The sequence below is a fragment of the Pituophis catenifer genome, unplaced genomic scaffold (assembly GCF_029215685.1).
Source record: "Pituophis catenifer annectens isolate HBS135680 unplaced genomic scaffold, rPitCat1.0.hap2 SCAF_1, whole genome shotgun sequence".
NCBI lineage: Eukaryota > Metazoa > Chordata > Lepidosauria > Squamata > Colubridae > Pituophis > Pituophis catenifer.
The window spans coordinates 65,803,956-65,819,460 of record NW_027256881.1 but is presented as its reverse complement, the minus strand read 5'-3'; the positions used below and the strand labels follow the sequence as shown (position 1 = coordinate 65,819,460).

Below are 15,505 nucleotides of genomic sequence, written 5' to 3'. Positions count from 1 at the left end.
TTGTTTTGGCCTTGTGCTATGCAGGGTTTAAAGGAGATAACCAGCAATGCATTCAGAAACTTGTGGGAAGCAAGTACAGCGGCAGAATGCCTGCACTGCTACTTTCTAGACTACCTGGTTTTTAAAAATGTTTTTCAAGTGCATGCCCAGAGAATGCATTGTAATAATCTAACTAGGAAGCAACTAAGGCATGAAATACATCTCTTGATCTGGAAATAGGACCAACACGTGCTGCACAAAGTGGATATGTGCAAAGATCAACATGCTCATGTTGCCGCCTGCTCCTTGAGCCAAAGCCAAGAGAATTGTGAAATTAGGTAGTGTGTACGATGGCTTCCCCCAAACTTTCTTTTCAAAAACTAAAGTAGCTTCCCAAATGTTTTCTACTGTCCCAAAGGCTTTTTAAGAACACACACATCCTTCACAAAAAAGTTGCTTTCTGTACAGAAAACCAATTTTGATATTATCATGTCCACGGATATCATATTGCGTAGCCTCATGAATGCAGGTTGCTTCATAGAGCAGTTTTCTAGTAAAGCATATCTAGGAATAACTTGTTCATGTTAGTAAATATTGTAGGAATAATACTAAGTCTGAACAGAATGCATGCACTAAGCTCCCAAAAATCCATCCAAAGCATCCCAAAACCTTTCTTAGCCCAAATACGAAGGGGAGAGGAATAGAAGGGAAAGGCACAAAATACAACAAATAAATTAGGGAGAAATGATTCTCAGGCGTGCCTAAAATTTATTAAGGCCAAGTGCATTTTGGGAAACATTTTTTTTTTCAATCAAAATAAATTCTATTACTTGTTTTCAAGGACATCAGTATTTTGCTGAAAGCTATTAAAATCTATGGATAACATGTTTCCCAAGAACTAGAAATGCTGAAGATAGTACATGCAAACCATGACTGCCAACTTAATGGAATTCACGATAAAATGCACAAAAATGTCCACTTTCATTTTACTCCTGTTAAATTCAATTATTCACTTGTACCCACCCTCCCAAAGCAATTCTTCTCTGCAACTAATTTCATCTACCGTATATTAAACTGCAATCACAGTTCTGCAAAATTCTGGTAATGAAGTTAGGAGTTTAAGCACTATTAGTGGACATAAAAAAGCCATTATCAGCTTCAGTGTAGTAACTTGCAACACAGGAATTCAAAATGCAAAAATAATAAACAGGCATATTTCCATATTTTCTATTAAAATGACAATTTGTGTAGGGTTCTCTCCCCTATATCATAGGATGTGGAGAGCATACATGTTGAACCTTCTCAGAAATCAGATTACTTTAAACATTGAAGCTAACTGTTTCATTAAAGGGATTTTAGACCAATGTGGTGAGAATCCCAGAGTAAGAGTAAAATGATTTTATTTTATTGCAAACAAACGGCTAAAGTTAATTTCTCCACCCACTTTCTTTAAAGTAAATCAGCAGGCTAAGGAGACACACCCATCTGAAAACTAACATGATTAAAAATTAGATATAAAATGGGTGAATCACAATTTCATTTGTTTACAAAATGGTGGAGTATACTACTACAAGCACACTAAATACACAGTATTTGTGGGGAAAGGGTTACAGACACACAGCTAACTTCATATAGATCCCATTAGACAACTGGATTTACAACAAGTTTGTTTAATAAGAAATGGGCAGAGCCAGCTTTTTCAGAATCAAAATGCAGAACAATGGAAAAAGTTGATGGTGTGTACCTTCACAAGTTGAGTCTCTACAGATAAATGCAACCAGGTTAGATGTGCACTCCACCATCACTATTTAGCTTTAAGGTTTTGCCTCTTCAAAAACATTGCCAAATTAAAAAAGAAAAGAAAAAAGAATATCTCTTTATTGCCAAGACTGTTTTGATTTTTCTTCCCTCTTCCATACCTAAAAACTCTGTAGAGAGGATGGAGTGGAAGATGGAGTGTAATGAATGTTATTTACATTGTATTTTGGAGGGGGGGGGCACAAAAAAGCCTGGTTGCTAAATATTCTGTTTTGATGACTCACGACTGTTTCCTAGAAATTGAGGGGGAGGGGGAGAAAAAAATCTTTAATCAGAGGACACCAGATACAAAGCAACATTTTACTTTTGTTGTGGTAAAAAAAATCACATTTTACAGATAAAATGTAAGAACCCTGAAATACTGACACATTCGCTCATCGTGCACAATGCTGAGGTTCTTTTAAGATTCACTTTAAAACTGCAATTAAAAATGTACAAAAAAAAAAAAAAAAAAAAAACCAAAAACCAAAACCCACAAAGCTTCTAAAAAAGGAACCTGCAGGCACTTCCTCTTGTGGAATGTTTAAAAAGTTAGCCTATTAAAGAAAACAGTCGATTTCTTGTGAAGGTTTTGAAGAAATATGGATCAGTTCATTTTTATTTGGGAATTCAATAATATCCTTGGTGGTAATGCTGACTCCATGGCTTCTGACCCCAGAATTGCTGAAAAAGAACAAAGAGAAGACACTGTTATGTCAAATTTAAATGTATGGCTTATTTAGGAGTCTTATAAAAAGGAAGAATGAGGTATATGCAAACAAAAATTATGTTTTATTTAAAATTGAGAAGCATACTTACACCCTGCTGCCACTGGTTGTAGCCCTGAGATTGATTTTTGTAGCCACGATTGTTTCCCCTTCCTCTGAAATTCTGCAGCAAAAGAAGAAATGGATTAATTTGGATTATCTGTTGAACACTAATCTCTGTCAATCCAATCAAGTTGTTTTAGTTGAGAAAAAGTTTTTGTACGCCAGCTAGATATAAATTCTGTCTATTAAGAAAATGCTAAACTTATTACTAAGAGCATGTTAAAATGTACTATTTTTTTTTTTAAAAAAAACTTGACTCAACTTACAAGTTAACAGTTTGTGACTAGTTCCATTTAGCTTATTTGGAAAAAAAGTAGGGATTTGGAAAACAACTGATTGCACACTTGTATTAACACTAAATGTGGCTGGTGCTCAACTGTTCTTTGGATGCATTTATGTTATATGTCTATGTCTTTATCATCTTAATAATTTGGAGTCTTGATTAAAACTGCACACAAAATGGCATTACAAATAAATGAGTATGGATATCATTCCTTAATTAGATATCACTGGAATCAGGTAAAGCATGTAAGAAAAAAAAATCCTGATTCAAAGTAAAAGTAACTGAAATGTTATAAATTTTAAAACTTTAGACATACTATCAGCAACAGGCTCCTTCAAGTTTAGTTATAAGAGCAACATATTATTTATAATTAAATCTAGAATGATTACTGAAAGCAAATTATTCAAGAAAATAAGACCATCTTCTGGGTTCTAACAACACATTACCTGATTATAGTTCCCTCTGTTGGGCATTCCACCTCTGTTATAATTTCCTCTGTTTGAATAGCCTCCACCGCCACCTCCTCCTCTTACTGGGAAGACAGGACCACGAGGATATGGATAGCCTATGGCTCCACCACTGCCACCTCCACCTCCACCTCCACGCTGGGGCATATTGCCACCTCTCCTGTTATAGCCGCCACGATTTCCAGGGACTGTGGGGGGAAAATGCTACTGATTCGGTATCTGTGTATTTTTTTTAACTATTAACCCAGAAAGGCACACAATTACAAGCAACTGTTTCCCTTTATTGGTTAGCCTCTGCCCAACACCCAGGTTGCCATGAACTTTGCAACTAGAAGCCAAACCTCAATTGGCAAACATCTGCAGGACCCCAAATGGAGTTCCTTTAAGAATCACTATAGTGAAAGGAAATGACAAGTCCCAACTTTTTCAGCCACCACCTGTCACTTTTGTATTAACCATGAATCAAGACAAACACTCTTTACAAAAGGGATACTCAACAGCTGCATAGCAGTCTTTATCCTACTTTACAAATACTGATACTGCCTTGTGTCTGAGCTGTAAATCCTTCACAACTCTTTTCTTTAGGATCAGACATTTAAGATGATTCCTACAATATACGGAACATAGAAGGACAAATTGCACTACTGTCTACCTCCTCCTCTGAAGTTGCCACGCATGTTAAATCCACCACGTCCTCTCTGTCCACCTCTGTTAAACTGGTTTTTACCACTCTTTTTATTACTTTTCTTTGAACCAGTATTCTGCTTTTTTTCTGGAGGAAGGGCCTTCTTGCTTTCTTCTTTGTACTGCTCCAGAAGTTTTTGGGCTTCATCTTTTTGCAACTCTACGTAGATTATTTCATCAAAACATTCTGACACCTCTGGCAGAGTAAAATTTCCTATAAGACAGAGAGCCCTCAATATTCAGTATTTATTTCTGAAACCATCAGAATAAGCCAAAGTTCCCCTCCTATATAAAAGGAATATAAGACAGGTGATCTTCAACTCAAGATGCTAAGAGCAAGATTCTCGAACACTTGACACATTCTCCCTATAAGGTTGAACTGGGAATACATGTCCACTAAACATGTTCAGCTTCGTTTTCTAGGGCACTTTAATGCCAAGACAGCTTTGTGCATCTGCATGAAGCATATCATGACTGAATAGTGTTAAGGACTGCAGCAGAGGGAACACAATATAGTGTTGTCTTAACAAAGTTACAGAAGTCTTCCAGTTTTTTTTTTAAAGAGGCATTAATTGTTTAAGGCAAGAAATTTTGAAATCTTTATAGATTTTACATTATTCCTTTAAACAGATACTCAACATCCTAGAACACAGTATAGATTATGTTCCATGCCTTTCATTTTGAGCACTGCATGCTCTGGAAGATCTTTTCCCTCCACCTCTGCCTTCTTTTGTGTTCTTTGCTTGTAGTCTTCATCTTTTGGGCAAACAACAACTGCTTTGCGCTGGAAGCCTGCAAACAGGCACATTTTTCTCCTCTGCGCAGCTGCAGACACATTTGTCTGAAAAAAATGCAGTAACTTACTACACGTAGCTGTCATTGTTAGAGCTAAGTTAAATTAGTGTGCTTAGATTTCACCTCCATATGTATAATGCAATGAAGTTTACAAGTAGAAGGAAGTTATGTACGTTAGGCCGAGATTCTAGGGTAACCATTTTCCCCAATTTTAACTGTATTTTGAACACAATTGCTGTAATTTCAACTTTATGCATCAAATACTTATTTCCCACTGAAGTTTAGATTATATGCCCCTTAAACTGCAGCTTAATTGCATTAGTAACAAAGAATTCTAGCCCCCATACCTGATCCAGAATAAAGTTCCGTTTCTTACGAGCAGCAATCTCAATAAATTTGCCAAGACACTGAGGCGCTCTTTGAAGCAGTGTGTTAAGTTTTCCAGTGTCAGCCATTTGCCGCTTAAAACCTGCAACCTATAAAAATCAAAGTAGCATATATATCATTTCTGATTTTAAGTTTACTGTTTTATCCATTTTAAGCTTATTAAAATGTCAAAAATAAAGTCACTTTATCCTTTCACTAAAGACACCAAATCTTAAGAATTAAACATGCTATCCCAATTTATTTTCAAAGTGTCAACTTGATTAGCCAGTTGCAACATCTTTCAAATCAGAAACACTAATTATTGGAACGTCAAATAAACATCAAAAAGAACTGTTCATCTGAACAGCAAGGGTAGTTTTAATATTACCTTTCAATCGAGAATCTAAAACACATTAACAGTCACATTTCCAAATGTAAGAATGAGCAATTTAGTGAATTCCCAACTCACGTGAACAACTGTCCCTCCCCTTTCCAATGTCACATCCTCAATGAAAAGCACAACTGATAAGACCAGTCAACCAAATGACCTGTAACTCCACTGCCAAATTATTTACAACAATCTAAAGTTTCTATGTATAAAATTGTGCAATAAATTAGTAGAGCAATATCTCACCATCATTTTGTCCATAATAGTATTTGTTCCAAGGATGTTGTATTTTCCAGGATTATCTGTTGAATGTTTGGTGACCCATGTAGTCTTCCCAGCCCCAGGCAAACCAATCATCATGACCACCTAATGAAAATTTAGTCATGATTTTAATTATAAGGCCTCAAAATAAAATACTTCATTATCTACCCAAAAGTTTGACTTTGGTAGGTTTGACTTTGGGTAGATAAGCTTGCACTATAAGCCTTCAGCATTGCAGGACACAGTAGGTAGCATAAAAAACAATCCTTCCTCGTGAAAGGATTAAGTTTTATATTAGTTCAAAAACAGGCTATTACTTACTTCACAATCTTTCTTATGTTCTGGTCCTTTAGGTCCTCTAACTCTATCTTCCAGATTAACGTTTTGGATGAATGTATACCCCTCTGGTATGGGAAAATAAGGCTCATCCTTCTGGCCAAAGTTGAATTCCACTGCACAATTATGGCAGAGGACATGTGGGAAAATGGGCCGTTCAGAAAGAACTTCTTTAGGGATCTTGAAAGCAATTCCAAGGTCCTGCCCATTCTTTGAATAAGAGAGTTCCACCTCATCACCATCAAAATTCTGCCATAACAAAAAATATTTTATTAACATAATGGCAAATCCTCAGTAGTTTAAGGTATTAGAAAGAAACATTCGAGTCTGAAAAATGTTCTGATCTATACAGGAGTGTTTTGGTTAACTTTAGACAATGCTCCTCCCTATCGTTTCAAAGCGGTTCAGTGCTATTCAGTGCTATTAAGTAAATTCGCCAAACAGAAGGAATTAAAACATGAGGTTCCAGATGAAATATATTTTCATCTGGAACCTCATCCTGAACATCCAGATGTTCATCCTGAACATCTCAAATAACTTCCAGTTCAGAAGATTTATTTGTGGAAACTGTCTTTGGAATGACATGGTACAAGAAAAAATTCAGCAGGCTTAAAAGGAAAGGGAACTTTCCCAAATTTTCCAGAAAATTTTTGTTACTGTAATAAAGTTATCCAGTTAGTTGTTCCAATTATTAAAAATTGCAAATACACAACAGCAAATATGGAACATGTACAACCCTAATAAAATAATGAAGACTTACAGCAAAACATCCGATCACATCATTTTCATCAAATTTCTCACCAAAATCTTCAATCTCACAATTGCATGTCTTTATCCCTTTTAATGAGTATCCATAAGAGAATTCCTCCTCACCTAATAAATGTGAACAATTGCAGATGAGGCTTTCAAACTGTAGAAAACAGGAAAACTTACTACTAATGGCATAAGGCAAATTATATATTGGAGAAAGAGAGCTACAGTTTTTTGGCAGGGAGGGCTGTTAAAATTCCTATACAATGGAACAAACTCCATTGTTTTCTATCCAATGAGATTCTCTCTAGCATTCTATGCCAATCTCTGAAAAATTATTTTTCACAAGCACTCACCAGTAAACCCATTATTCTTAAGGGAGTCAAGAAGGTAAATGAGAGTAGAGCTAAACTTGACAAAAATCAGTGGTGTTTCCAAGTGTTATTACTTGTAACACTTTCCTTCATGTACAAAAAATTCCTTCCAGTATTATCCTACATAGAAGAAGCTACACTTTCTGTATTCCAATGCAGAACTTCCAAAAGTAAAAATGATTTTTGTTTAAACTTTTTTTGTAACTTGATGTTGATTTTTATAACATTTTAATCACTATTGTGTGCCTTGGAAGCTTAACACAAATCTAATTTGTGAATACAAAATCTAGTTTCAGGTGCAAATCATATCATGAATATTTCAACTTTGTAAGAACATCAACATAACTTAAAATGTCAAGACAAAAGCTTTGTATACCCTAGCATGTATATAAAATATAGCAGATCACATACAAGCTGCTTCATCTTCCCTTTATTAAGAGAACCGAAGAATAAATGTTTAGCTAAGAATAGGAGAGGGGGGAAGAGGGACCAAAGATGCCTAACTGGCCAACTATCATAGGTACACTTAGGTAAATTTGTTATATAAATAAAATGTAATTAATGTCAAACAGGCTATAATTAACCAAAGTTTTTTTTTTAAAAAAAAACTGAAGTTTGTCCTCTCATCTCAGAATGGCAGGAGCTTAACTCCACAGAGAAACCAGGAAAAAAAAATCTTACCAAGGAGCATCCCACTTGTGTTTAGTGACCAGCCAACTCTCACTTCATGTATGTCAATGTCTTTTGTATACAGATGCTTAACAGGAATTTTTTCAGTTACCTATTTCACAGAAAATAATATTTAGTTTTGACAATAAAAACAGCTAAAAATATATTATACCAACTGTGATCTCTTCAGAATTTCAGCCAGACATACACACCTTTCCTCCCCACTTTTCAGCCTTTATGTATATTGAACATAACTGCTTTTTGCATGGACGTTTTCTTGCTATTTTTGCAAACCTGAACTCACATTTTAATTATTTTAATAAACTGTTGATATTGAATTTAAGATTAATTATATACATTCTTCCCAAGAGCCAACAATTCTTTTCTGGTAAGCTTTTTATTTAAAAGCAAAGGGGGTTATTACACTCTTTATTAATTTTTAATTAAGCCTGGTACATATTCATCTCATCTTCAGATACCAACAAAGTATCTTCTTTGCCTTTACATGTTGTACTTCAGCAAAAACACTTTCAGCGTCAATGAGCACCTAACACCACTATTAATTTCACTTACTTTCATCTCAAAACAGACTTTTCCTTTCGAAACTCCATAGGACGCTCGTCCTCCAGCCCAGAGAAAGGCAAAACTTTCCATAGTTAATGAAGAAGCACTAAAACGATCTCTTGAGATTTTAAAGTGTAGGTCACAGTTATCTGTCCCAAAAAAAGGGGGGAGGTGGGGTACAGTTGAAATCTGTTGTAATACATTCTAAACATGAAAATGAACAATGTCTATGGAGATTCTCAGTCATCCAGGTCATGGTTGTCCCAAAGGTGCTTTTTTTCAAGAGGCAACTGGACTTTCTGGTTTTTCTTTGAAGCAAAACATCTTCAAAGAAAAACCAAAGTCCAGTTCCCTCTTGAAAAAAAAAAACACCTTTGGGACATGAACAGGAACAGCATTCTTTAAAAAATGTGGTATATTAAAAAATGTGGTATATAAACAAAGCAGTAAAATCAATTTATAATATACTTAAATTGACTCCAGAATTAAAATTTTCTACATGCAGCTTAGGTATAGTGTGCTTTTCATGCATTTAAACAAATGTGGATATAAAATAGATGCTCTGCCCATTTAGTTGATGATTGGATGACTTGTAAAATTTTCCAAACTCTTTTTAACAATTCACAGAAAGTCAACGTTCAAGTTGCCCTTGTATCAATTATTTCATATCCTTTATTTACAAAGCAGTTTACCTTTGACCAAGAGCTTTTAAAGCTCTGTGAATCAGATTTTGAGTTCTGTTGAGCATCCTGGATCAATACTCAGATAACTATGTAAACAATTTCAAATAGGTTGCAGTAAGCAAATAATTTGCTGCAGTTCCTTATCTAACTTGTGTGTGTTCACTAACATTTATCCAGCACAGGATAGTGGACACAACACTAGTAGCAAAATAAATGCCAAAAGTTTGCACAAATTTCCTTTGGCGTTATGCTCCTTTGTATGTTTTGTTATGTCTAATATAGCAGAAAATTAAAACAGTACACAAGATGGTTTTCAAGACAACTTAGGTGTCATGTTAAGCAATTTTCAATTGGTGCTTTAAAAGCTTTAACAAAGAACATCAAGATAATCACAAACTTCCCAAATTGATGTTAACCTAGAAACATATTATAGATGTAAGTCATACACAACAGCTAAAACGAGGTTTCCAATAACTTAGAATGTTTGATAACTTGGTTTTTACATTTTTACACTAATCTATCCATATTGTATGAAATGACAGTGTTTTCTTTCCGTGTTTCCAAAAACTTCTATATCATTTTCAACTTTTGGGGTACCTTGAGATTTATAGATGGGTTCAGAGAAAAATATTTTTCATCAATTTCAACTTCTTTTGGCAGATACTACCAGATTTCACTCAAAAGCATAATTTGATATTAAGGTATTCAGAATATTTTTGTCTTTAACACCAAGTTAAAACGTTGGCCCCTTAACAGGATTTAAGGCCTGTAAATTATACTTCTTCAGAACTAAGCCTCCCTGGATCTAGTGGCTTTCTATCCCAAAATCAAGCTCACTGTTCATTCAAAACTACAGTGAACATGCAAGCAATAGGCTCTTTTATAAAACAGAATAGTTTTCTTCTTCAATAGCCATGCTCCATATATTAGGTACACTTTTTTAAAAAGAGTTTTTATCACATATTAGTTAAACCATTCATGGACAAGATAGCATGACAAAACTGAAGGAACCTGCAGCAAAGAAAAATCTAATTTACCATAAACTTGATACACATATTTTTAAACTGGTTTCTATCAGTTTGCAATACTTTACCAAAGCAGGCTTATGTGCTTTGTTCCAGCATTTAATAATACTTTATTATAGCTCTGAAAGTGGTACCCACAATATAAAATTCCACTAGCTTTTTATGGAAAATGGTATTTTAAAAATTCACCAATAATTAGTATTTTGCATCATATTGGCTTTGATGGGAATATATAAACTACAATTTCTCTATAACAATAACTTGAATATAAGCAGCTGATATTTTAGTTCAAATGGCCATATCATCAAAGTATTTGGAATGACTACAGTAAGATTTTCCAAGGAAAGCTCTAAAATATATCCGTTTTATGTGTATTACAACTACAATCCTACATCCATGTACCATTGAATAATTCCTACTAGCTCAAACTTCAGAATGTAGGAGTGATGAAGTATATTTATTAGAACTGTGTAGCAACCCACTGTTGAAGGAGAAATGATAATTCAGAGACTAATATAGATGCTGGAAACATAATTAATTTTAAAAGAGTTAGGCATAGGTACAAAATACATTCAATCTATACCTATGTATGCACCACTTTATTTGGTTTTTCATCATTATCCCATTTCTAAACAATCTTGATAAATTACAATAGTAAGGGACATTGAACAATCAATTCAAATAAAAGCAGAAATTGTACCTCAGGTGTGGTAATAAGCATAAGTAGATCCTCAAAGTCTTACCAAAGAAGACTTTTAAGAGACCAGCACTTTTTTTTTACTTACAAGTATCAAGACAAACCACTGTGTCATCAAAGTGTTCATCCTCTTCTTCAACAGGTGGCTGTGGTGATTTGGCCCTGATCAATTAAAAAAGGCACTTGAATTCAACTATCAGAAAACATTTAAGTATTTCATTAAAAAAAATTAAATACCACTTATTACCTGCTGTATTTGTTTTCTTCAATATACTCAAAATAGCCTCGTCCATGATCTTCCCGTGGTCTTTTCACTCCCCTTTTTTTCTCACCAGGTTTTTGTTCAGACTTAGTTTCCCCTTGGAATTTTTGGAGGGAAAAAAAAGTACATTAGAAACAATATAGTGGAATGCAAAAGGACAAAAATCCTGCTCTGGAAAAGATACGCCCTGCCGCTGACTAAGCAACAACCCACCGCTTTCCGTTTCATTTCCAGAACTAGCCGGCCATTTCGCGGCTTCGGGCATCATTTCCGCTCACTAAATTTGAAGGCGGCTCCAAAGAGACCTGGTAACCCTCACCCAAAGAAACAAGCCGGTGCGCAAGGCCTACATCGGAAGAAAAGGATTCGCCCGCCTCCATTGTATATCGCGTTTGAACGCGAGCTCTCAGCGCCTCGCGAGCGGATGTGACGCAAAGCGCACAAACGCTTTCTCTCCCCCCCCCCCGCGCGTTCCACAGCGCGCCCCAGCGGCTCCTCTGGGCCGCCCTTCCCCCGCGCCCCTTCCTCGTTGCTCTCGCGAAATGGCGCAAGCGCCCCTCCCCCTCCGAAACACGCGGCGCGCGAGGCCTGGAAATCCCCGAAGGACGAGTTGCCGCGGCCGCCGAAAGAAAAGAAGATGGCGGCGCTCCCCGACCCCGTGAAGAAGCTACCAACCGCCTCCGCCCATCTGGGCTCCGCGAAGTACTCACCCGCAGGGCGAGCGGGCCCTCCGGGCTTTTGCTGCTGCTGCTGCTGCGGCTGCGGCTGCTGGGTGGGCGAAAGCTGCTTGGCGCCGGGCTGACCCGAGGATGCAGGAGTCGAAGCCGAGGCCTCTGGAGCGGCAGCGCCCTTGCCAGACAATTCTTTCCCCACGGCGCCATGGCCGTTGGCGTTCCCGCTGCTGCTAGTGGTGGACGCGCCGGCGGCGGCGGCGGCGGCGTCTTCCTCCTCATCTTCCCCCTCCTGAAAGCCTTGGTCGTCGCCGTTCTCGTCATCTTCTAGATCGTCGGCCGCCTCTTCTTCACCAGCGGCTACCCCTTCACCATTTTCTTCGCCCAACTCCATGCCTTCTTCCTCCTCCTCCTCTCCCTGGCTGCCGCCGAACTCCGCCTCCTCATCGTCGTCGCAGGCCGCGGCCTGGTCGGGGCCTCCGCCTCCCGAAGCCATCAACTGCTCCTGGGCACCTCCGCCGCCCGGAGCGGCTTCTCCTAACTCCTCGATGTTGCCATTGCCGGGCTCGGTGCTGGCTAAGCCCCCTCCACCGGCCTCCTCTTGGTCGAGCGCGGCTTGGAGCCGTTCCATGAGGTCGGCCTTGAGGCCCTTGTCGGAGAGGCGCCGCTTCTTCAGCTCCTCCTTGAGCTCGGACACCTTCAACTTTTTCACGTTCACCGGCGAGCAGCTCATGGCGGCAGCGGCGACGGCAGGAACTCGATGCGGTCTGGGCGTAGGCGGCTGGCTCGTATGGCTGCGGCAGCTGCAGAAAGAGATCCGCCTGGCGCCAAATCCTTTCACCGAGGCTCGCGAGGCAGGAACGAGGAGCGCGACTCACGGGCTCGAGCACGTAACGCTACGCTCAGCCCGCCCCCGCCGCGCGCCTCTTATATAGCCTCGCCCTCTTTACCACACTGCCTTAGCTCGCCTCTCTGGCGGAGGCCTACGGTAAACATGGGGCGCAGCAAAAAAAAAAAAAAAAATCTAAATTCTTCCATGAATTACGGGACAATGTTCCAGATTACGGGATAATGCGTAGACTCACTGGATGCTGGGCCCTGTACCTTCACTCAGAAAACATACCTTATTGAATTAGATATAAAATATTGCTTATGGTTTTTTTCTTAGCAAATTGTAGGTTTTATCTTATTTTTGGCACAAGTTGCACATTTTACAGGAAAATTATTGTTTATCACGACATTAAAAAGCATCTAGACAGAAAATGGAAATATAATGGGGCCAAGGATTGCAATGGTTGCCATATATTGTAGTGACTCAGAAGCTATGCAAGTGCACATACACAGGAAAAGCAGTCTGAATTCCACCTTTGCCCAAGTCATTTTATTAAAAATAGTTCCATTTCCTCTATCAGTCCTTCAGTTCAGTGATGGTTGAATGTCCTCAATTATGAAAAGTAGCAGTTAAGATGGCTACACTGGTATCTGAAGATCTGCAGATTCCAAAGACTGTCCATCACTGCCAAGGATAACTAATTGTAATACCTTACATACTTCTCTGCATATTTTACTCTCAATCTATGCTTTTATTTTAAATAATGCACTTTGAATTCATATTTGATAGTCTGTTGTTTACCATTCTTATTCAGCGCAATCTTTCTTTTTATTCTGTAATCTTTAATTGCTCTCTGCATTTGTTGGGTTTTATTTATACAGAAGCAAGTTTTGCACATTCTTAAAAGTCAAAGAATAAAATTTTAAATTATATATTAGGCAAATCGAGTCAGCCAGTCTCAAACATAAGGCCAGCATAGGGCTAAGAACAATTCAGTAGGACACTCTTCTTTAATGGAATATTAGTTATCAGCTTTCCCATGTGTTATATCAATATTTCAACATGCCAGTCACATATTATAGATTCCTAGTGTGCTGACTGAATATGTGGATGAGATGTAGCAATTATATGCTTTTTATTTGCCTTACAAATTAGACAATAGATTTAAGTGCGCTATTTCTGTTTAGAAACCAATGTATATGAAATAACAGTTCATTTCTATCACTTATGGCAAACATTTCATTTTCAAATATTGCCCGATCTTATATCTTCTAGATAATATACAAGAACATGATTACAAATTAAGTTATCAAAACAATATCAAGAGTTGCTTAAAAAAGTATCTCTGATTATATTATCAAAGTAAATCAAAATTACATTAAAAACTCTAATTTTTTCTGCTTTCCCATTCTTCATCTCTACATGCTTTCCAATTTTATACAAGTTATCTTCAGAGATACATAACAATATAGTATCAATTTTAAAAAACCAGAAATTCTTAAAATAATTCTGCTTTAATTGGCAATACATGTTCTATCACAGCTATTATAGAGTGAAAGATACACAATGGTAGAAATATGTGCACCCTTCCTTCCCCTTTTACCTTAAATGTCCTGGCCTTCAAAATCAAGTAGATTTGAATCAATTGCTCAGCTGAAAAAAGACAACTGAAGAAAGATGCAGTCACAAACTGCCAGTCTCAAAGACAGTGTATGCTGAACAGTGAGGATGATGGCAAAACAGAATTTCAGAAGATGTCAACTGACCTGCTCATGTCCTTGACCTGCTTTCAGTTGCCAGCACTGGCAACTGAAAGCAGGTCAAGTCACTGGCATTTAAACATTTGGGCCAGGGCACTAGCTATCACCATGTAAAGACCCAAGATACCAACACTCGGAGGCTCATGGATTAGTAGTTTTAAAAGTCCAGAGTAGTGGTAACAAAACAGCTTCTCATGCTGAAGCAGAATACTCTGAAAAGCCTGTAGCAAAGTCATCCATCCTCAGAAAGTAAAGATGGTAGGTGACTAGGACATGAGTGACTGTGAACAGGGATTGTTGGTCCAGAAAATGGAGTAAGTGGTGCACAACTCACAGTTGCACAAAGCCCTCCTGGCCACGATTGTCACCTGTTCCTTGAGTAGGAGTGGTAAGTCCAGAAGAACCCTCAGGTTACACACTGGGTCTGTTTGGGACAGTGCCATCTCATTTAAAACCAAAGATGGCAATTCTCCATGGACCAAAGAATCCAAAACCCAGAGCCACTTGTTCTTGCCAGGATTCAATTTCAGCCAGTTGCTTCCCATCCAGCCCTTAACCAAGCACTGCAAGGAGGAGGACATGGCATTGCTTGGCTCACCATAGGCTGAGACATACAGCTGGCTGTCATCAATATATTGATATCTAAGACACCCATGATGGTGGATGATCTCGCCCAGTGGCTTCATCTAGATATTAAACAGAAGTGAAGGTGCTTTTTCAGGAGGCAACTGGACTTTCTTATAAACCTCCAAGTACTTCAACAACCCTCTAAAAGGATGCAAATGACCAGCTGTCTGCAAGGAATCTAAATCCTTCCATTCTCTATCCAGTCAGAACTGAAGAAGCTTCTTGAATGAGAAGCGAAATGTCTTCAAAGAAAAAACAAGAAAATCCAGTTACCTCATGAAAAACTACCTTTGGGACAACCATGACCAGGATGACTGAGAATCTCTATAGACTTCCAGAAGTGAAGAGGGTACTGAGTCCTGTGGAACCCCACAAAACAGTGGACGAGAACTGGACCTCTTGCTT

The 15,505-nt window shown here is 38.0% G+C and overlaps 1 protein-coding gene across 1 annotated transcript; it reads right to left on the bottom strand.

The window, feature by feature from the left end:
• Positions 1 to 713: 713 nt before the first annotated feature.
• HNRNPU (heterogeneous nuclear ribonucleoprotein U) lies at positions 714 to 12,758 on the bottom strand. Its single transcript, XM_070932530.1, has 14 exons — positions 11,921 to 12,758; positions 11,196 to 11,307; positions 11,037 to 11,110; positions 8,553 to 8,692; positions 7,992 to 8,091; positions 6,947 to 7,059; positions 6,172 to 6,435; positions 5,836 to 5,955; positions 5,183 to 5,311; positions 4,713 to 4,881; positions 4,009 to 4,254; positions 3,336 to 3,544; positions 2,596 to 2,667; positions 714 to 2,460 (listed from the first exon to the last, which is right to left on the bottom strand). Exons 1-14 carry the CDS (start codon positions 12,612 to 12,614, stop codon positions 2,407 to 2,409), a joined length of 2,496 nt encoding a protein of 831 aa, XP_070788631.1. The 5' UTR covers positions 12,615 to 12,758; the 3' UTR covers positions 714 to 2,406.
• Between the last annotated feature and the right edge of the window lie 2,747 nt (positions 12,759 to 15,505).